The 22,172-nt window shown below is 52.0% G+C and overlaps 1 protein-coding gene across 1 annotated transcript in view; it reads right to left on the bottom strand.

Moving 5' to 3' along the window:
- Positions 1–22,172, bottom strand: part of TAF4B (TATA-box binding protein associated factor 4b) — a 97,092-nt gene that overhangs the window by 53,914 nt on the left and 21,006 nt on the right. Inside the window, exons 6-10 of the mRNA XM_068158739.1 lie at positions 21,253–21,342; positions 17,789–18,037; positions 16,424–16,753; positions 5,450–5,585; positions 3,602–3,707 (exon numbers count right to left, since the gene is read on the bottom strand). Of these exons, the coding sequence (XP_068014840.1) occupies positions 3,602–3,707; positions 5,450–5,585; positions 16,424–16,753; positions 17,789–18,037; positions 21,253–21,342 (911 nt within the window). The remainder of the gene's footprint in view (positions 1–3,601; positions 3,708–5,449; positions 5,586–16,423; positions 16,754–17,788; positions 18,038–21,252; positions 21,343–22,172) is intronic.

Raw genomic sequence — 22,172 nt, 5'->3', positions numbered from 1 at the left:
TCTGCCTGGCTGCTCTCCAGCCACTCTGCCCCCAGCCTGAGACCAATCCCCACCTCACTGCAACCTCCTTGCAGGGAGATGTAAAGAGCACTGAGGTTTCCCCTCAGCCTCCTCTTCTCCAGACTAAATCACCTCAGGTTCCTCAGCTCACCAGCCCTGTTCTCCAGACCCCTCACCAGCTTCTCTGGACACACTCCAGCAACTTAGTGTCCTTCCAGGAGTGAGGAGCTCAAAGGGAAAATCAGCAAAGCACAACTGATCCCAACCTCCATGCACTGTCAAAGGCAACTACATGGGACAGGACAACTTCAGCAGAGCAAGAGCCACTCCCATGGAGCAGGAGGAGCAGCTCCTCGGATGTTCTCTACTTTGCTGTCTGCTGTTTGTCTGCTAGTTGAGACTGTTAGTACCTCCCAGACCAGAAGTCAGAGCTGTATGGGCTTTGGAGAACAAGTCTGCTAAACTGGGCTACAAAGATGCTGAGGGGACCACATCATCTCTCTTATGAGGAAAGGCTGAGAGGATTGGGGCTGCTTAGCCTAGAAAAGAGCAGACTGAAGGGGAATCTCTTCAGTGCTGATCAGTACTTCAAGGGAAGGTGCCAGGCTTTTGCAGTGCCCTTTACAAGGCAAGCCATGGAGCAAGCCAAGTGCCAGCAATGCCCTTGCTTAGCTGAAATCCTTTCAAGAAGGTTTCTTTAATCAGAGGGAATCACCATTTTTGCTACTGCTCATCTCAAGCAACTAACCCCAGTCCATTACAGAGCAGACAAGGTCAAATTACAGCTTCCCAAGTACCTCTGAGTGAGTATTGCCTTCTCATATCCCAACCTAGCCCAGACACAATGGCAGAGGGAGCAAGGCTGGAGGAGATCTGGCAATGAGAGCAGACAGTCTGGAGTGTCACATGTGCCACCACATCAATCACACACCATGCTCTCTGCCCAGAGCCAACCCCACCATAAAACCTCAGAGGGGGCCACGGTGCCTCTCTCTGCCTCACACATGATCACCAGTGTGATGGATCACAGGTCACAAAGGACAGCTGTGCTGCTGTCCTGGTGTGTGCTAGAGCAGAGCTGCTTCTGCTCACTGCTGGCCCTTCCCAGCTCAGTCTCTGCTCAGGGCCAGTGCTTTCTGCAGCTCAGGGCAGGTTTGCACAGCCAGGGGCTGCTGCTAGCAGTGAGAATGTGATGGGGAGAGGTAGCACCAAGGGTTGGGCTGCAGACATCTGTGTATGCCCCACACTGGGGTGCAGGAAGTAAAAGGCTGCAGCTGCAGAGAGGAGCAGACAGGACAGGTGACCCTAAACTGACCAACAAGGGACTGCAGCCCATGGATGTCATCATCAGGATAAAGCTGAGGCATCAGCAGGGTCAAGCTCCTCTCTCTTCTTCACTCTCTTCTTCAGTGGCTGGTGCCTGAGGAGGGCTCTGTCCATTTTGCTTTTATCCTGATGCACTAGTTCCTGAATTCCACAATCCAGCCCTGGAATCAGTTCTCATCTGCTACTGAGTCCAGTCTGGGACTTCTGCCACAGCATCAGTGGTGACAGTGACTGACTGCCCTCAGGGGGCTGGGCTCAATACTCATTTTCTATCTGGATATATTCTACTCTTTTTGTTATTATTTCCATCCCAGCTGGTTTAGTTCCTTTCCCATCCCATCACTTTCTTTCCCTTATTCCCCTTTTAGGAATGCAGAGGGGTTCCCAGAGAGCCTCTGCCCCTTGTTTAGTGCCCAGCCCAGCCCTGACCCAGGACAGCTGGGAATACTGGAAGACAGCAATGTGCTCTTGTGGCCAAGCAGGCCAATGGTATCCTGGGGGGCACTAAAAGTGCATCCAGCAGGTTGAAGGAGGTTCTCCTGCTCCTCTACTCTCCCATAGTGAAGCTGTACCTGGAGTACTGTGTCCAGTTCTGGGCTCTCCAGTTCAAACAAGACTGAGAACCACTGGGAAGAGTCCAATGGAGGCTATGAAGATGCTGAGGAGATTGGAGCATCTCTCTGATGAGGAGAGGCTGAGAGACCTGGGGCCTTTCAGCCTGGAAAACAGCAGCCCAAGAGGAGATCATCTCAAAGTTCCTAAGTATCTAAAGGGGAGTGGGCAAGAGGATGGGGCTGGGCCCTTCTCAGTGCTGCCCAGTGATAGGGCAAGGGACAAGAGACACAAATCAGTAAGTTTGCTGATGACACCAAGCTGGGGTCAGGAGTTGATCTGCTGGAGGGTAGAGAGGCTCTTCAGAGGGACCTCGACAGGCTGGACAGATGGGCAGAGGCCAAGGGCAGGAGATTGAACACATCCAAGTGCCAGGTGCTGCACATTGGCCACAACAACCCCAGGCAGTGCTACAGGCTGGGGTCAGAGTGGCTGGAGAGCAGCCAGGCAGAGAGGGACCTGGGGGTACTGGTCAATGGCAGGCTGAACATGAGCCTGCAGTGTGCCCAGGCAGCCAGGAGGGCCAATGGCATCCTGGCCTGCATCAGGAAGAGTGTGGCCAGCAGGAGCAGGGAGGTCATTCTGCCCCTGTACACTGCACTGGTTAGGCCACACCTTGAGTCCTGTGTCCAGTTCTGGGCCCCTCAGTTTAGGAAGGAGGTTGACTTGCTGGAAGGTGTCCAGAGAAGGGCAACAAAGTTGGTGAGGGGTTTGGAACACAGCCCTGTGAGGAGAGGCTGAGGGAGCTGGAGTTGCTTAGCCTGGAGAAGAGGAGACTCGGGGAGACCTTCTTACTCTCTCCAACTCCCTGAAGGGAGGTTGTAGCCAGGTGGGGGTTGGTCTCTTCTCCCAGGCAACCAGCACCAGAACAAGAGGACACAGTCTCAGGCTGTGCCAGGGGAGGTTTAGGTTGGAGGTTAGGAAGAAGTTCTATACAGAGAGAGAGATTGCCCATTGGAATGAGCTGCCTGGGGAGGTGGTGGAGTCACCATCCCTGGAGGTGTTCAGGAGGAGACTTGATGGGGTGCTTGGTGCCATGGGTTAGTTGTTTAGGTGGTGTTGGATTGGTTGATGGGTTGGACGTGATGATCTTGAAGGTCTCTTCCAACCTGGTCTATTCTATTCTATTCTATTCTATTCTATTCTATTCTATTCTATTCTATTCTATTCTATTCTATTCTATTCTATTCTAACTGCAACCCAGGAGGTTCCAAATGAACAGGAGGGAAAAATCCTTTGGTGTGAGGGTGCTGGAGCCCTGGAGCAGGCTGCCCAGAGAGGTTGTGGAGTCTCCTTCTCTGGAGAGAGTCCAAACCCACCTGGACATTGCAATCCTGGGCAAGCTGCTGTGGGTGACCCTGCTTTAGCACAGGGGTTGGATTGGATGACCTCCAGAGGTCCCTTCCAACCTCTAGCTTTCTGGGACAGCATGATGAAAAATCCAACCTCACCAGGACAGTTTTCCTATATTAAGAATACTTAACATCTGCAACAAGCTCAAAATGGTTAGGTTCTCCCTTGGCAATTAATATTAGAGGGTGAAAAAACCTAGCACAACCAAGTTACCAAAGACACTTGCTGTTCTGTGGGCCCTTTTCCCACCATCTGGTCCTTTTGTTCCTTCCTACAGTAAACCCCTACACTGATGTTGTTTCTTTGTTACCTGAAGGATGCTGCTCCATTCTCTTTTCTTTCAGCTTTCTGAAGAGGAGATGCCTGAAGGGACAGAATTTTATTTCCTGGCAGGGTGATCTGTTTCAGAATGGAACCTAAAACAAAGCAAAACAAAGAACATGCCAGAGTCAAGAAGAAAAATGCTAAGGTGAGTGTTTAATCAGCTCATGCTGCTAGCAAAGGCTACTCAATAACTGCTAATGAGATCCATTTGAAAAGCAGACACTCCAGAGTCTTGCACTCACTCTGCTCTCTGTGGCCAAAATCCCTGCATGCTCTCAGCAAACCCCTCCTCTGTGCTGGCCAGAGGAGACTGGCTGGCTAAGACAAACTCAGCCTAGACCTGCTGAAGGAAAAAGCAAAGCCTCATGGAACAACTCCCAAGCATCACAGTCTAAAGGACCTTCACTGCAGAGAGCTTACTCATAGTACTATAACAAGTACAAACGTCTGACGGACATGACAGAAGCAGACAGGGCACTGAGCTCCTCATCACAACTCCAAGCAGACAGTAAAGAGACAGAATTAAGAGAATACAGAATAAACCAGGTTGGAAAAGACCTCTGAGATCATCAAGTCCAACCAGTCACCCAACACCATCTAACCAACTAAACCATGGCACCAAGTGCCTCATCCAGGCTCTTAAACACCTCCAGGGATGGGGACTCCACCACCTCCCTGGGCAGCACATTCCCATGGCCAATCTCTCTTTCTGGGAAGAACTTTCTCCTCACCTCCAGCCTAAACTTCCCCTGGCACAGCTTGAGACTGTGTCCTCTTGTTCTGGTGCTGGTTGCCTGGGAGAAGAGACCAACCCCCACCTGGCTACAACCTGCCTTCAGGGAGTTGGAGAGAGCAAGAAGGTCTCCCCTGAGCCTCCTCTTCTCCAGGCTAAGCAACCCCAGCTCCCTCAGCCTCTCCTCACAGGGCTGTGCTCCAGACCCCTCCCCAGCTTTGTTGCCCTTCTCTGGACACCTTCCAGCAACTCAACATCTTTCCTAAACTGAGGGGCTCAGAACTGGACACAGGACTCAAGGTGTGGCCTCAGCAGTGCTGAGCGCAGGGCAGAATGACCTCCCTGCTCCTGCTGGCCACACTCTTCCTGATACAGGTCAGGATGTTTAGCTTCACACGGAATCATACAGGATCCCAACATGGTGGGGCTGGAAGTGACCTCTGGAGATCACCCAGTCCAACCCCCTGCTAAAGCAGGACACCCACAGCAGCTTGCCCAGGATCACAATGTCCAGGTGGCTTTGGAATCTACCCAGAGAAGGAGACTCCACAACCTCTCTGGGCAGCCTGCTGCAGGACTCCAGCACCTTCACACCAAAGAAGCTTCTCCTCCTGTTCAGATGGAACCTCCTGGGTTGCAGTTTGTACCTGTTGTCACTTGTGCTGTCCCTGGGCACCACTGAGCAGAGTCTGACCCCAGCCTCTTGCCCCTCACTCTTTAGCTCTTGCTGAGCATTGATCAGATCCCCTCTGGGGCTGCTCTCTCCAGACTCAACAGCCCCAGGGCTCTCAGCCTTTGCTCCTCACGGAGCTGCTCCAGCACCCCAGAATCTTTGTAGCCTGTGCTGGACTCTCTCCATGAGTTCCCTGTTTCTCTTGAACTGGGAAGCACAGAACTGGAGCCAGTACTCCAGATGTAGCCCCACTAGGGCACAGTAGAGGGGCAGGAGAACCTCCCTTGACTGGATACACTCTTAGAATCTCCTGACAGAGCTGGTTGCTCCCACCAGGCAACCACCTTCTTACCATCCTACAACAGCCTGGGCTTTCTTCTATACCTCAGCAGTCCTCTCCCTTCTGCATTGCAGTAGTTCCACTTTACCTGGAGGCAACTGGTTAGTCTGAAGCAGGGGATTCAGTGGCATCCTTTCCTCAGCAGATGTCTGCAGGGTCAGTGTTGAGGGCTGGGGCAGTGTGGATACTTGCTTTACAACGGCTCCTGGTGGTTGCTGGACTACCTGGGAGGGGGACAGCCAATATCAAGAGTGAGAAAAGCTAAACAATCAGAGAAGTATCAAGGTGCTCACTGAGGCAGAAGTGCTGCTGGACAGGCATGGCTGGCTTCCAGTGTAGGGCAAACAGCCTGCTCAGAGAAACCTCAGCTTTTGGGGGGTGATTTTGTTTCTTTGGGTTTGGGTTTTGTGTTGGTTGGTTGGTTTGTTAACTTTGTGACAACAATTCTTCACACCTGGAGGTGGGGTTTAAGCTCACACAAAATCCAGAATGGCCAGGTTGGAGGGGACCCCAAGGGAGGTGGTGGAAGCCTCATGCCTGGAGGGTTTTAGGGCCAGGCTGGATGTGGCTGGGAGCAACCTGCTGTAGTGTGAGGTGTCCCTGCCCATGGCAGGGGGGTTGGAACTGGCTGATCCTTGAGGTCCCTTCCAGGCCTAACAATTCTATGATTCAACCTTTCTAGGTGATAGTGCAGCTGAAATGAGCTGGCCCAGCACCCTGTCAAACTGAGTCTTCAAACTGTCCCATGTAGAGGCATCCACTGCTTCCCTGGGGAGAAGATGCCAATATCTGATTGCTCTCACAGGGAAACATTTTCATCTTTGAAAAATTCTCATCTCTGTTGGGGCAGCAGACTGGGTCCCACCAGGTGGAAATGGTCCTGATGCAGGAGGGATGCAGCAGTCAAGACTTCAGTGACTGACTTCAGAAGCCAGGCTCAGGCAGGGACATTAGAATCACAGAACTCTTAGAGTTGGAAGGGACCTCAAGGATCAGCCAGTTCCAACCCCCCTGCCATGGGCAGGGACACCTCACACTACAGCAGGTTGCTCACAGCCACATCCAGCCTGGCTGCAAACACCTCCAGGGATGAGGCTTCCACCACCTCCCTGGGCAACCTGTGCCAGGCTCTCACCACCCTCATGGGGAAAAACTTCTTCCTAACATCCAGTCTCAATCTACCCATTTCTAGTTTTGCTCCATCCCCCTCAGTCCTATCCCTCCCTGACACCCTCAAAAGTCCCTCCCCAGCCTTCTTGGAGCCCCCTTCAGATCCTGGAAGGCCACAATTAGGTCTCCTCAGAGCCTTCTCTTCTCCAAAGTGAACAACCTCAACTCTCTCAGTCTGTCCTCATAGCAGAGCAGCTCCAGGCCCCTGCTCATCCTTGTGGCCCTTCTCTGGACACCTTCCAGCACCTCCAGATCCTTCTTGTAACACAGGCTCCAGAACTGGATGCAGTATTCCAGGTGGGGTCTCAGCAGAGCAGAGCAGAGGGGGAGAATCCCCTCCCTGGCCCTTCTGACTCTGCTTCTCTTGCTGCAGCCCAGGATGTGATTGGCTTTCTGGGCTGCAAGTGCACACTGGCAGCTTTCCCAAAGAGCACTGAAGATTTGTTGGAAGGAGTCATAGAAGTTACCATGCTGGTCAAAGTGACTTAATTTAACTGCTTGATTTAATTAGCAGAGCTCTCCCTCCTCTCTATTGATAACCCCATTAGAGGAGTTTCACTGAGTATTACACAAGCCCTTAGACTAAGAGGCTTTTCCTCTCTCTAAGCCTTGCTGAACAGACCCAGAATTGAATATTGAGTCTGCCTGCCAATGAGGTCAAGAGAGTAAGTATCACATACACCTAGCTGGGAAGGGAGACTACCAAAACAACCAGGAGTCTTGCATCAAGCAAAGCCTTCGACACTGTCCCGCACCACCTCCTGGCCTCCAAACTGGTGACACATGGGTGTGATGGGTGACCACTAGATGGATACAGAACAGGCTTGATGGCTGCACCCAAAGAGTGGCTGTCCATGGCTCCATGTCCCAGGGGAGGCCAGGGACAAGCAGAGTCCCTCAGGGATCACTCCTGGCACCAGGCTTGTTCAACATCTTTGTGGGTGCCATGGACAGTGGCACTGAGTGCACCCTCAGCAGGTTTGCTGATGACACCAAGCTGTGTGGTGCAGCAGACAGCTGGAGGGAAGGGATCCATCCAGAGGGACCTGGACAGGCTGCAGAGCTGGGCACAAGCCAACCTCAGGAGGTTCAACCAGACCAAGTGCAGGGTCCTGCAGCTGGGTCGAGGCAACCCCAGGCACAAATCCAGGCTGGGCAGGGACTGGCTGGAAAGCAGCCCTGAGGAGAGAGCCTTGGGGGTGCTGGGGGACAAGAAGCTCAACAGGAGCTCTCAGTGTGCACTTGCAGCCCAGAAAGCAAATCAGATACTGGGCTGCATCAGGAGAAGTGTGGCCAGCAGGGCAAGGGAGGTGATTCTCCCCCTCTGCTCAGCTCTGGGGAGACCCCACCTGGAGTCCTGCCTCCAGGTCTGGAGCCCCTATGACAAGAGGGATCTGGAGGGGCTGGAAGGTGTCCAGAGCAGGGCCAGGAGGATGATCAGAGGGCTGGAGCACCTCTCCTATGAGGACAGACTGAAGGAGTTGGGGCTGTTCAGGCTGGAGAAGAGAAGGCTCCCAGGTGACCTCATTGTGGCCTTCCAGTATCTGAAGAGGGCTACAAGAAGGCTGGGGAGGGACTGCTCAGGATCTCAGGGAGTGATAGGACTAGGGGGAATGGAATGAAGCTGGAGGTGGGGAGATTGAGGCTGGAGGGGAGGAGGAAGTTCTTCCCCAAGAGAGTGGTGAAGGCCTGGAATGTGTTGTCCAAGGAGGTGGTTGAGGCCCTGTCCCTGGAGGTGTTTAAGCCCAGGCTGGATGAGGCTGTGGGCAGGCTGATCTAGTGTGGGGTGTCCCTGCCCATGGCAGGGGGGTTGGAACTAGATGATCCTTGTGGTCCCTTCCAACCCTGACTGATACTATGATGATACTATGATCAAATCCTTTTCCTGTCAAGAACTTAGGAGAGCACACTACAAAGTTACTGATCCATGGATGCAGCCACACCACTGCTTGGAAATGGAGCTGCTGAGTTTCAAAGCAAGAAGGAAAAGTGCACTGAAGACATGGGCTCATGAAGCAGCAACTACCAACTACTCACCTCCAGTCAGTAAAGCTGCCACACAAAAGCATCAGCACACTGCTGAAGGGGGGGAAAGGAAGGGGGTTGATAGTTTGGTTTAAAGAGGCTCTTGAAAGAAGCAAAAGCAGCCAGCAGGATGTCATCACAACACAGAGCTACAGGCACAGCTGATCAAGAGCAATTCCTCCTCTTCAGAGGCCATTAAAATGCAAGAAAGGAATAAAATTGCAGCCTTCCCACAAGCCTCATTTCAAAGCCTCCTGGCTACTCAAATGTGGTCTGCAGCTTTTGGTACATCCTTTGCAAAGGTTCTTGATTACAAGGAGGAGAAACTTGTGCTTTTCCCAAAGCAGAAGGTTACTTAGACTGCATCTCAGGAAGAGGTTCTTCAGCACAAAGGTAGGGAGACTCTGGAACAGGTTGCTCAGGGAGGCTGTGGATGTCCCCTCCCTGGAGGTGGTTCAGGGTCAGGTTGGACGAGGCCTGAGCAAGCTGGGCTGGTGGAAGGTGTCCCTGCCCATGGCAGGGAGATTGGAGTAGATCATGCCTAAGGTCCCTTCAAACAGGAGCCCTTCTATGATTTTGATGTCTTGAGATAGAATCCTATTTCTACAGCAGCAAAAAGCTAGTAAAGGACTTTATCAGGGTCAGGAAACTAATCTTTCTCCTCTACAGCTTTTACTCTAACATCTGAAAGTCTAAGGAGTGCTGGCACAGCAACACTGCACAAGTGTAATTAAACTACTGACATTGATTGCACTCAAGAAATTAGGCTCTCTCCTTCTGGCATCTAACTTCAGGTTTATCAGCAAACATCATCATCAGAAGCATCCCCCATCCACAGCAAGAGGCACTTGGAGTATCAGAGAGGCTGGATCCCAACAGCAGAGTAAGGGAGCTGAAGGTGGTGTCTGAAAAGCAGACAACAGGCAGTTCCCAGAGTCATAAAGGGGTTGGCTAGGAAGGGACCTTACAGATCACCCAGTTCCAACCCCCTGCCATGGGCAGAGACACCTCCCACCAGCACAGCTTGCTCAAGGCTTCATCCAACCTGCCTCTGAACACCTCCAGGGAGGGGACATCCACAGCCTCCCTGGGCAACCTGTTCCAGTGTCTCACCACCCTCATGGGAAAGAATTTCTTCCTCATCTCCAGTTTCAGTCTCCCTCTTTCAGCTCCAATCCATTCCCCCTCCTCCTATCACACCAAGCCCTTGTCAGAAGTCCCTCCCCAGCTCTCCTGTAGCCCTTTCTGGTACTGCAAGGCTTCTTTATGGCCTCCCCAGAGCCTTCTCTCCTCCAGACTGAACAGCCCAGCTTGCTCAAGGTCTCCATCCAGACTGGTCTTGAACATGTCCAGGGAGGAGGCATCCACAACCTCCCTGGGCAACCTGTGCCAGTGGAAGAAAGGCAAGATCCCTGAGAGGAATGGACCATGGGAGTTGCAGGGACAGGCTGAGGGCTGAGTCAAGGCTCACACATCCAGCACCTCCTCCTGCAGCAGTGCAGGCACTAACATTTGCTTGTGTTTTGAACAAAGCAGGGTTTGACCTTTCTGAAAGGCTCAGCTTCCATATGCTATGCTTCACAGCACCACTGATGATCAGATCATTACTGAGCCACCACCCAGCTTGGACAAACTGCTCACAGCCTCTGCCAGCACCCACACTGACAGGTCCCCAGAGACTCTCCCTTCCACCAGGGGACATGATGCTTCATCCTCAGCATGCAGAACACTGACACAGCACAGGAGCAAAAAAAAAACCTTTTGAGGCTGGGGTTTGGAGGCCATGAAGATGATCAGAGGGCTGGTGCACTTCCCCTCTGGGGACAGGCTGTGAGAGTTGGGGCTGTTCAGCCTGCAGAAGAGAAGGCTCTGGGGAGAGCTTAGAGCAGCCTTCCAGTACCTGAAGGGGGCTACAGGAGAGCTGGGGAGGGACTTCTGACAAGGGCTTGTTGTAGGGAGTGGATTGAAGCTGCCAGAGGGGAAGTTTGGACTAGAGATTAGGAAGAAATTCTTTGGAGTGAGGGTGGTGAGACACTGGCACAGGTTGCCCAGGGAGGTTATAGATGCCCCTCCCTGGAGGTGTGGAAGGCTGGGATGGGTGAGGCCTTGAGGAGGCTGGGCTGGTGCAAGGTGTGGATGGGGTGTTGGAACGAGACGATCTTTAAGGTCTCTTCCAACCCAAACCACGCTGTGATTCAGTGATGCTATGAATCCAGGAGAAACAGAAGGGATGTGCTGGCAGCAGAGCTGATGTTCTGTTTGCCATCCTAGCTGCTAGACTAACAAAAGCTGTGAGTCCTTGGGATTTGCAGCAGGAGAGGACAGCAATCCTAGAAAGGCCGACAAGGATCTGACGCCAGGAAGAAGAGTTACAAGAATGGGCAATATCTGTGAGAAAGAGCTACTGCCTCTTTGCTTCAGGTTAGCAGCAAGGAGTAATAAAGAAAAGGGACTGTTCCTTTGTGCCCCATTAAGTAGGTTGACAGAGACATCAAATAAAAATCATCCACACTCCTGAGTTTAAAAGGGAAAGGGAATGCAACATCCACTGCCGGCACAGAGACAGCTGCCCGCGAGAGCCTCTCCATTAGCCTGACTTGAACCTGCTTTACATTCACACAGCAAAGTGGGGAGCTCAGCAGAGAGATGTTGAGCTATCATCACACACTACAAGCACTACTGCTTCATGGAGGAAGCCTCACCGGCAGAATGCAAATGCCTTACACCCAGGGCAAAAAAAAAGCTCTTGAAAAACCGAGAGACTGCTGAAGAAAGCTCAGCTCTGAGGGGACTTGACACTAACTCCTGATTAAGAACAAGCAGTTGGAACAGCACAAGCACTTCACTCCTTGCTTCAGCTGTTAGCAATGTCCAGGGAGCACATCTTGATGGTAATTGCAGGGACTACACCATGAAACTCTTGCTCTTTATGCCTAACATGAAGCTTTAACAAGAGACAAACTACTACAGCAAGACAGGCTTCGTTTCCAAGATGGAACTTCTTTGTAAGCCAGTGCCTTCAAATGGGGCTGTGTTAAGAGAGCCACCAGGAGAGAGCCCTTCCACAAACATGAAACTCTCACAGCACAGGCATATGATCCATCCCAACAGCTTCCCTGCAAAACACCCCCCTTGTGTCCACCACACAAACCAGGAGCTTTCATTATCATGCTGTGGAAATGAGTCCCTGAGAGGAGGCTGGAGCCAGGGGTGGTGGTCTCTTCTTCCCAGCACCAAGCGACAGGATGAGAGGAGAGGACCTCACATTGCACCAGGGGAGGTTTAGGTTGGACATCAGAAGAAACTTCTTCCCTGAGAGGGTTCTGAAAGACTGGCACAGGCTGCCCAGGGAGGTGGCTGAATCTCCATCTCTGGAGGTGTTTCAGAGGCAGAGATGTGGTGCTGAGGGACAGGGTTTATAGAATGACAGAATCAATAAGGTTGGAAAAGGCCTAACACCTCCTGACAACTAAACCCTGGCTCCAAGTGCCACATCCAAGCCTGTTTTGAACATCTCCAGGGATGGTGACTCCACCACCTCCCTGGGCAGCACATTCCAATGGGCAATCACTCTCTCTATGAAGAACTTTCTCCTCACCTCCAGCCTAAACCTCCCCTGGCACAGCTTGAGACTGTGTCCTCTTCTTCTGGTGCTGCTTGCCTGGGAGAAGAGACCAACCCCCACCTGGCTACAACCTCCCTTCAGGGAGCTGGAGACAGCAAGAAGGTCTCCCCTGAGCCTCCTCTTCTCCAGGCTAAGCAACCCCAGCTCCCTCAGCCTCTCCTCACAGGGCTGTGCTCCAGACCCCTCCCCAGCCTTGTTGCCCTTCTCTGGACACCTTCAAGTGTCTCAATGTCCTTCTTAAACTGAGGAGCCCAGAACTGGACACAGGACTCAAGGTGTGGCCTAACCAGTGCTGAGCACAGGGCACAATGACTTCCCTGCTCCTGCTGGCCACACTATTCCTGATACCTTGGTAGAGTTAGAGAATGGTTGGTCTCAAAGTTGCCTTTTCCAACCCAAACAATTCCATGGCTCCATGAAATTCCATGCTGCAACACTCTGGAGGTGATTCTAGCATCACACCACTGCACTGCTGCATTCTTAAGCACCACCAACACTACATTGGAGCTGGCACGTGGCAGTTCACTTTACACTGCTCAAGCAGAAGAGACCTAAATTAGAACTGGGCATGCAGAGGGAGTGTATGGCAGCAGAGAGCTCTGCAGGCTGGAAAGGGAAAGAAATTGCTGGCAGCATTGTGTGGACAGATTTGCACAGCTGGCATGGGCTTCCCTTCAGCTGGCAGCAGGAGCCTTCTGCTTGGGGAGGGGAGATCCAGATTTGTTTTCTTGTGAGGGGGAAACAGACCCTCTGTCCTTTCAAGGAAAGGCAGCAGGGAAGCCCTAGAAGATGCAGCTGCTTCTAGCTAACCTGCTCTTTGTGCTAAGAGATTGTCTGAGCAAACATCAAGCTCCTGATACAGCCAAGATGCAAAGTGCTCAACTCAGCCTTTCAGCTCCGTGCAAGAGCAAAATGAAACAGGTGCTCTGAAGAGCAAGCCTCCAAGGACTTCAATCACTGTGCCTGGGACCTACCCAAGTGAGGGCAAAAGCATGCTTGGGATGCAGTTCAGGGTTGGCAAGGCATGGTGAAGAAAAGAAACCAGGCTGCAGCACTGCAGAGGTGCAGGAGGCTGAAGCCGTTCCTTGAGCTCACCAATCTCACATTCAAGAACTGTTTCAGCTCCCCAGGGCTGAGTTCAGCTTCCTCCTCTGCTTGCACAGATGGCCAACCTTTCCCCTGGATCACAGGGCTTACTCTGCAGCCAACAAACTGCTCTCCAGCCCTTGGACAACCTAAGAAGTCCTCATTTTCTTCTGGCTGCAATGTGAAATTCACTCCTCAAAGACAGTAAGGCTACCAACCCCTTTTCCAAGTTGGCTTTAGCTGCTGCATCAAAGCCTGTCAGTGCATATGCTGGGTAACTGTTTGGGGCTTTTCCTGGGCTTGTGTGGTTGGTAGGTCTTTTTTTTTAGCCCCAAAGGAGCCCCTCCACCCCTTCCACAGAGCTGAGTGCTTTGTTCTTCTTAAAGCCCTTCATTTAGAATGCAGGATTCTCACCATTGCAGCCACCTACTGCATGGTGAAAGGAGGCAAGCTCAAAAAGCCAAAGATTTTAGGGGGGTCTGAATACTGCTAAATCAGGTGCCCACAACAAACAAACCACAAAGGAGAGTCACCCACAAGGGCTGGCAAAGCAGATCTAGCTTAAGGGGAAGTCCAAGGTTCTGCCCTCTTTCAAAGGAAAAACAAAGATTCTGCACAAGGAAGTCCTGGTCAAGAACTGAGTCATCTGCCAGAGGGACACTAGTCATACAATGGTTTGGCTTGGGAGACACCTCCAAAGCTCATCCAGTCCAACTCCCCTGCAGTCAGCAGGGACATCCTCCACCAGATCAGGCAGCTCAGAGGCTTGTGGAGCCTGACCTTGAAGGTCTCCAGGGATGGGGCCTCAACCACCGCCCTGGGCAGACTGCTCCAGTGTTCCACCACCCTCATAGTAAAGAATTTGTTCCTAACACCTAATCTGAATCTCTTCTTCCTTCATTTCAAACCATTGCCCCTCCTCCTGTCACTGCATGCCTTTGGAAGCAGTCCTTCTGCAGCCTTCTTGTAGCCCCCTTTAGGTGCTGGCAGGCTGCTCTAAGGTCTTGCTGAAGCCTTCTCTTCTCCAGGCTGAACACCCCTAGCTCCCTCAGCCTGTCCCCAGAGCAGAGGTGCTCCAGAGGAGGATCATTTTCATGGCCCTCCTCTGGACCTGCTCCATCAGGTCCATGTCCTTCCTGTGTTGAAGGCTCCTGAACTGGACACAATACTCCAGAGGTGAGGCCCCAGCAGAGCAGAGTGGCAGAATCACCTCTCTTGACCTGCTGGCCATGCTGCTTTTGATGCACCTCAGGACCTTTTGATGCACCTCAGGACCTTTTGATGCACCTCAGGACCTTTGGATGCACCTCAGGATGCCACTGGCCTTCTGGGCTGCAAGCACACACTGTTGGCTCACATTCTCTCAAGACACTTGAGTTCCTTACAGGCAGAGCAGTCAGGCAGCACACTCCTCACTGCCTCAAACACCCATGAGCCAAACCTCATGGATTTCAGTGTTACTCTTTTGGTTATCACTGAATGGTAGAGGCTAGAAGGGACCATCCAGCCCAACCCCACTGCTAGAGCAGGATGACCCAGAGTAAACAAACCAGGCACATAGCCAGGTGGGCTTTGAATGCCTCCAGAGATGGAGACTCTACAACCTCTCTGGGCAGCCTGGACCCTCAAAAGGAGGAATATTCTCCTTCTGTTTCCATGGAACCTCCTGTGCTGCAGTTTGCCTGCCTGTGATCCACACTTGGTTGGTATTTAACATTAGCATTAGCAAGAAGTTAACCTGTGCCAAGAGAAAAAAAGCAGGAAAGCTGTTAACACCTTGCTTTTGAGGGTATTGTTTCATCAAGACATTTATTCCTCCTGGAATTTGTTAGCTAATGAGGCCTGATGGAAAACTTTTGGATGACTTCATAATTAACATGTCTCAGTAAATCTGGAGGTCAGAACTCTGCTTGAAAAGCTCCTTGAGCTACTTTGTGCATTTCAGTTAACATATCACTAAATATCTCCAAGTCCCTTGTGCCTTGTACCCAAGGTAGGAACTATCAAGGCAAAGAGCCTGGACTCCTTGGTGGCTGGCTGAGGCTCAGCCCTAACAAGACATCTAACAGTAATTAACATCAGCAGCCCACCAGCAACTTCTGATACCAGCATGCCCTGCCTTCCCCTGCAGATGCCAGCCTAGCCTAGGGGTCAGAACTTGTATTCCCTCCTGCCTCAAGCTGGATGTTCAGTCTGGTGCAATGGTGGTCAGCAGAGCTTGCAAGAGATCAAGCTTACAGCTTGCTTCAGGTTCCAAGAATGGTTTGTGTTGGGAGGGACCTTAAAGATCATTTAGTTGTAATTCCCTGCCATGAGCCTGGAAACCTTCCACCAGACCAGGCTGCTCATCCAGCCTGGCCCTGAACACCTCCAGGGAGGGGGCATCCACAACCTCCCTGGGCAGCCTGTTCCAGTGTCTCACCACCCTCAATCCAAAGACTTTCTTCCTAATCTCCAGTTTAAATCTGCCCTTTTCCAGCTCAAAGCCATTGCCCCTTGTCCTGGCACTGCAAGCCCTTGTCAAAAGTCCCTTCCCAGCTTCCTATTAGGTCCCCTTCAGGTACTGGAAAGCTACTCTAAGGTCTCCTGGGAGCCTTCTCTTCTCCAGCCTCAAACTCTCTCAGCCTATCCCCACAGGGGAGGTTCTCCAACCCTCTGATCATCTGCATGGCCTCCTCTAGACCCTCTCCAGCAGTTTCAGCTCCTTGTGCTGGGGGCCCAGAGCTGGAGGCAGTGCTGCAGGTGGGGTCTGAGCAGAGCAGAGCAGAGGGGCAGAATCCCCTCCCTGTGCTGCTGCTCTCCCTGCTCTGGCTGCAGCTCAGCACTCAGCTGGCTGTGGGCTGCCAGGGACCAGTGCTGGCTCCTGGGGAGTTTGTTTCTAACTGACACCCCCAAGGCCTTCTCCTCCAGCCAGCTCTCGAGCCGTTCCTTGCCCAGCCTGGCTTTGTGCTTGGGATTGCCCTGACCCAGCTGCAGGACCTTGCACTTGGCCTTGGTCACCTTCTCCACAAGGGCTCAGTATCCCCACCCTGTGAGAGACATACCTGATGAGCTCATGACAGCCACCTTCCCATGCTGGAAAAGAACAAGCTAAGGCCCAATCAATTTCCTCTTTGCTAAGAGTCAAAGCAAAGAAGCCTGAGAAATTCATCTTACCAACTGTTTCACCTTAACCACCTGCTGAGCACCCACTGACTGTGCAGCCACGGAGCCTGGATGGGAGACTTTGATACTGATGGGAGTTCCAGCCGCGGGCTTCAGGGGCTGCAGAGGGCTTGGTGAGGAAGAGGTCACTTTAGAGACCAGCACTGGCTTCACAGACTGGAGGGAGGATGTCACTACTGCAGAAGTGAAGGCTGGCTTGACAGCTTGGACAGCACTCAGGCCTGATGGTGCTGGCCTTGTGGTGAGGACTGAGGGTGCAGGCCTGAGAGATGCTGGCACCACTGCAGAGGGAGGAGCAGGCTTCAACACCTGCAGAGAAGCCTTCACTGGGGCTCTGGCAAGGGCTGGCTTTATAGCTGCAAAGGCTGTGGCTGTTCCAGGGGCAGACACTGGTCTCACAACTGCAGAGGCTGTGACTGAACCAGGGGCAGACACTGGTCTCACAACTGCAGAGGCTGTGACTGTTCCAGGGGCAGACACTGGTCTCACAACTGCAGAGGCTGTGACTGTTCCAGAGGCAGACACTGGTCTCACAACTGCAGAGGCTGTGACTGTTCCAGGGGCAGACACTGGTCTCACAACTGCAGAGGCTGTGACTGTTCCAGAGGCAGACACTGGGTTTGTTTCTGGAGAGACTGTGACTGTTCCAGAGGCAGACACTGGTCTCAGGACTGCAGAGGCTGTGACTGTTCCAGAGGCAGACACTGGTCTCAGGACTGCAGAGGCTGTGACTGTTCCAGGGGCAGACACTGGTCTCAGGACTGAAGAAGCTGTGACTGTTCCAGAGGCAGACACTGGGTTTGTTTCTGGAGAGACTGTGACTGTTCCAGAGGCAGACACTGGGTTTGTTTCTGGAGAGACTGTGACTGTTCCAGAGGCAGACACTGGTCTCACAACTGCAGAGGCTGTGACTGTTCCAGGGGCAGACACTGGTCTCAGGACTGCAGAAGCTGTGACTGTTCCAGAGGCAGACACTGGGTTTGTTTCTGGAGAGACTGTGACTGTTCCAGAGGCAGACACTGGTCTCAGGACTGCAGAGGCTGTGACTGTTCCAGAGGCAGACACTGGGTTTGTTTCTGGAGAGACTGTGACTGTTCCAGTGGCAGACACTGGTCTCAAGACTGCAGAGGCTGTGACTGTTCCAGAGGCAGACACTGGTCTCAGGACTGCAGAAGCTGTGACTGTTCCAGGGGCAGACACTGGGTTTGTTTCTGGAGAGACTGTGACTGTTCCAGGGGCAGACACTGGTCTCACAACTGCAGAGATTGTGACTGTTCCAGAAGCAGACACTGGTCTCACCACTGCAGAAGCTGTGATTGTTCCAGAGGCAGACACTGGGTTTGTTTCTGGAGAGACTGTGACTGTTCCAGAGGCAGACACTGGTCTCACAACTGCAGAGGCTGTGACTGTTCCAGAGGCAGACCCTGGGTTTGTAACTGGAGGAGCAGTTGTTGCTACAGCTGAGGTTGCCACTGCTATGGAAGGAGCTGGGGCTGCAGGGGCACAAGTTAAACCAGCTTCTTGTGCTGGGGCTGGCTGCTGCAGACACTGCTGGATGAAGCTCTGAGCGTTGGGCACCAGCTGCCGCAGGGCGAGCAGACTCTTCTAGGAGAAAGAAGGAGAAAACCCTGCCTGTAACATCAGCAGCACCTTCCACAGCACTCACACATCAGCAGCTGCCTCCTCCACCTCCTCTCCCCACTGAATTTTTCACAGGACCATAAATTCCTTCCCCCAGAAATCAGGCCCCCCTGAAGCTGATGACAACACTGCTCAGCGAGGAGCACGAGAATCCCCACCAGTGGCTGAGCAAAGGTCAGCAGTCACCACGGCTTCACAGCACAGAGCAAATTGCACTTGAAGGGAAACCCATCCCCTATGTTGGGGTTTTTTTGTGTGTGTTTTGTTGTTGGGGTTGTTTTTTCCCCCCCGCTTTGTTTGTTTTGTTGGGGTTGGGTTTTGCTTCTACTTTTCAGTCTGGAGTTCGTGTTTCAGCATCCGATCATTTCCACTGCTTTACCACTTCGATAAATAAATGCTTGCTTTGCCCAAAGCCCTGCTGTATTGTAACCATCTGACAGAGAGCTACCAACCCTCCAGTCAAGCCAGAACCAAGCTGCAAAGCAGGAGCAGCTCTGTTCCAGTACAGCGCTGCCTACGCTAGAGGGGGACAGCGCTTCAGCGATGGCTGTGCAGCTGCAGCAGCACAACTGAAGGCAGTCAGCTCTCTGCAACAGAGCTTCAGCAAAGGTATCTCACAACGCTTTTACTGCCCATGTTTGAGGAGGTTGATGGACAGAACAATCTACCAGCCCTCTCCAGGTGTTTCTCCTTGACTATGTGCAATGTTTAGGGCAATGAGGCTGGGGAGGGGTCTGCAGCACAGCCCTGTGAGGAGAGGCTGAGGGAGCTGGGGTTGCTTAGCCTGGACAAGAGGAGGCTCAGGGGAGACCTTCTTGCTGTCTACAACTACCTGAAGGGAGGTTGTAGCCAGGTGGGGGTTGGTCTCTTCTCTCAGGCAAGCAGCACCAGAACAAGAGGACACAGTCTCAAGCTGTGCCAGGGGAGGTTTAGGCTGGAAGTGAGGAGAAAGTTCTTCCAGGAAGAGCAACTGGCCATTGGGATGTGCTGCCCAGGGAGGTGGTGGGGTCCCCATCCTTGGAGGTGTTCAAGAAAGGCTTGGATGTGGCACTTGGAGCCATGGTTTAGTTGTCAGGAGGTGTTAGGTATTAGGACTTGATGATCTCTGAGGTCTTTTCCAACCTGGTTGATTCTATGATCCTATGAATGTCACAGCATAGCGTAGGTTGGATTGGAAAGGACCCCCAAAGGTCATGGAGTCCAACCCCCTGCAGTGAGCAGGAGCATCCTCAAAGAGATCAGGAAAGGGAAGCCCAACAGCCCTGTTGTGCATGTCCCTGATGTTCCTCCAGCCCCCTTGGGATTTTTTGGTGGGAAACAAGCTCTTGTGTAACCTGGGGCTGTTGAGCCTGGAGAAGAGCAGCCCCAGAGGGCATCTGATCAGTGCTTGCTAAAGGGCTCGCTGGCAAGAGGCTGTTACTGCTCAGAACCAGTGGGATTCAGCTCTGCATATTCTCACAACCCCTTTTTTACCCCCTCAACAGCTTGTGAGTCTCCAGCACAATGCTGCTGCTCTGGGCTGTGTGCAAAAGGAACATGTCTCACATGCTAATACATCAAGTGAGCAAATTGCTTGCATCCCTTCTGCAGCACAACTGTCCTGAACACTCACTTCCTTTCCTTTTTGCAAAGCTGCTCAGCTTTCCTCATGCTCACTTATTGACCTAATGCATCCTGAACAGATGTGGAAAATCACAGAATGAAAGAATGGTTTGGGTTAGAAGAGACCTTAAAGATCATCCAGTTCCAACCAGCTTGGCCCTGGCAGAGACACCTCCCACCAGCCCAGCTTGCTGAAGGCCTCATCCAGCCTGGCCTTGAACACCTCCAGGGAGGGAGCATCCACAACCTCCCTGGACAGCCTGTTCTAGTGTCTCACCACCCTCACTGCAAAGAAGTTCTTCCTTGTTTTGGGGTTGGTTTTATTTGCTGTTTGGGTTTTTTTCCCCTGCCTCTTTTTTAACACAAAGCAGCAGACAGATGAACAGCTTCAAGTAGACTCTTTGAACTTAAAATCTGCATACTGTGTGTGCAAGGACATGGAGGTGCTGGGAGCAAGCTCAGAGAAGGGCAACAAAGCTGGGGAAGGGTCTGAAGAACAGGGCTGGTGAGGAGCAGCTGAGGGACCTGGGGGTGTTTAGTGTGGAGAAGAGGAGGCTGAGGGGAGACCTCAGTGCTCTTTATGGCTCCCTGAAAGAAGCCTGGTGGGATTTGGTCTCTTCTCCCTAGCATCAGGGGACAGAAGGAGAGGAAATGGCCTCAAATTGTGCCAGGGGAAGGTTAGGTTGGAGCTTAGGAAAAATGTCTTTGCTGTAAGAGTGGTCAGGGATTGGAACAGGCTGCCCAGGTAGAGTCACCATCCCTAGAGGTGTTCAAGAAAGGTGTGGCCATGGCACCTGGGACATGGTTTAATGGCCAGGGGGGTGTTGGGTTGATGGCTGGACTCAATGATTTTTAAGAGGGCTTTTCCAAGTGAAATAATCCTATGGTTCTGTGAGCTTTGCACAGCCACTGTTGTCAGTCCTATGTATTAGGAGTCAGAACAGCTACAGCTCTGATGAGGAAGTAAGAGGTCACCTCAGTGCAGCTGCTCTGGTGCAGAGGCAGCAGCTTCCAAGGCATTAGTCTCCATTAACGACTGGAGGATAATTACTCTCCAGTTTAAGAACACAGCACCAATTAGTCTGCTGAAATCCTACACCCCCCCCTACCCAAAAGATAATTGTCTTCCCAAGAGCAACAGTCACACAGAGCCAGGTTCAGCACCATTCCCTCAGCTTACCCATGGAAATTCCTACTGGAATGCCCATGGCAGGCAGGTGGAACCAGATCATAGTGTCATAGTATCATCATAGTATCAGTCAGGGTTGGAAGGGACCACAAGGATCATCTAGTTCCAACCCCCTTGCCATGGGCAGGGACACCCCACACTAGATCAGCCTGGCCAGAGCCTCATCCAGCCTGGCCTTAAACACCTCCAGGGACAGGGCCCCAAGCACCTCCCTGGACAACCTATTCCAGGGCTTCACCACTCTCATGGCCTTGAAGATGGCCTTGAAGGTCCCTTCCAACCCAAACCATTCTATGACTTTTATGAACTTTTATGCCCCTTTGCTTTGCTTTCCTGGTCCTCCTCCCTCCCCTCATTTCACACCAGCTATCCACCATCAGACACTTACCTTGAGAAAAGGAACTAAATATGGCTGTGGAGATGACTTGAGCTCTGTGTACAGCTTCTTGGTAAATTCTTCTGGTTCAATTTTTGCTTCCTGAGAGGAAAGCACCATGACAATGGTTAAGATAGAACTGGGAATCCACTTCCTTTTTTTCCCCCCACTTGCCATCAAAACTTCATGGACACTTACATCACCGTGGGAGTGTTCACCTTTAGCACTCAACCTTTTCCTTTTCCCTGCTGTATTTATAAACAGAAGGGTTTAGGGTAGGGTGATGTTGTCATTGAGATGTGGTGTTATCAAATTCAATTACTCCCTTCAACTACAGGCAGTTAACACACTGAAGGGTACTTGTTCAGACAGCCCTTCACTGAAGTGAACCCACAGAAACAAGTTTGCCAGCAGCACTGATCCTTTGGAGCACCTTCTTGTTATGCAGAGATGTTTTAAATCCACTGCAAGCACTTCTTGCCTGTAAAAGAGGCTTTCTGCCTAAGGAGACCTGAGACAAAAGGCTACTCCCTGGCTGTTGTAAGGCAATTCTAGCCTAAGGAATAATAAAGCAGAGCACTTAGCATGGGCTTTCAAACGCAGGAGGCACTGAGCATCAGAACATCACCGCTGCATACCACCACGGTAACAGTCCTCAGCCTCACAGAGGTGTCTCCTGTCTTAATGCTTTCTGCTCTGCCCCAACATAAACACCTGACTCAAGGGCTTGGGAGGGTGAGGAAGCCACAGCAGAATCCTGAAAGCCCTCACTCACTACTTCAGTGCCACAGCTCCAGGGCTAAGGTGGATGGTATGGAGTAGAGTAGACTAGAGTAGAGTAGAGTAGAGTAGAATAAACCAGGTTGGAAAAGACCTCAGAGATCATCAAGTCCAACGTATCACCCAACACCATCTGATCTACTCAACCATGG

This window comes from Melanerpes formicivorus, unplaced genomic scaffold, assembly GCF_026170545.1.
Source record: "Melanerpes formicivorus ecotype bairdi unplaced genomic scaffold, bMelFor1.0.p_v2 SCAF_42, whole genome shotgun sequence".
Classification (NCBI taxonomy): domain Eukaryota; kingdom Metazoa; phylum Chordata; class Aves; order Piciformes; family Picidae; genus Melanerpes; species Melanerpes formicivorus.
Note: the sequence above shows the minus strand (reverse complement) of the source record. Positions and strands in the feature narration are given on the sequence as shown.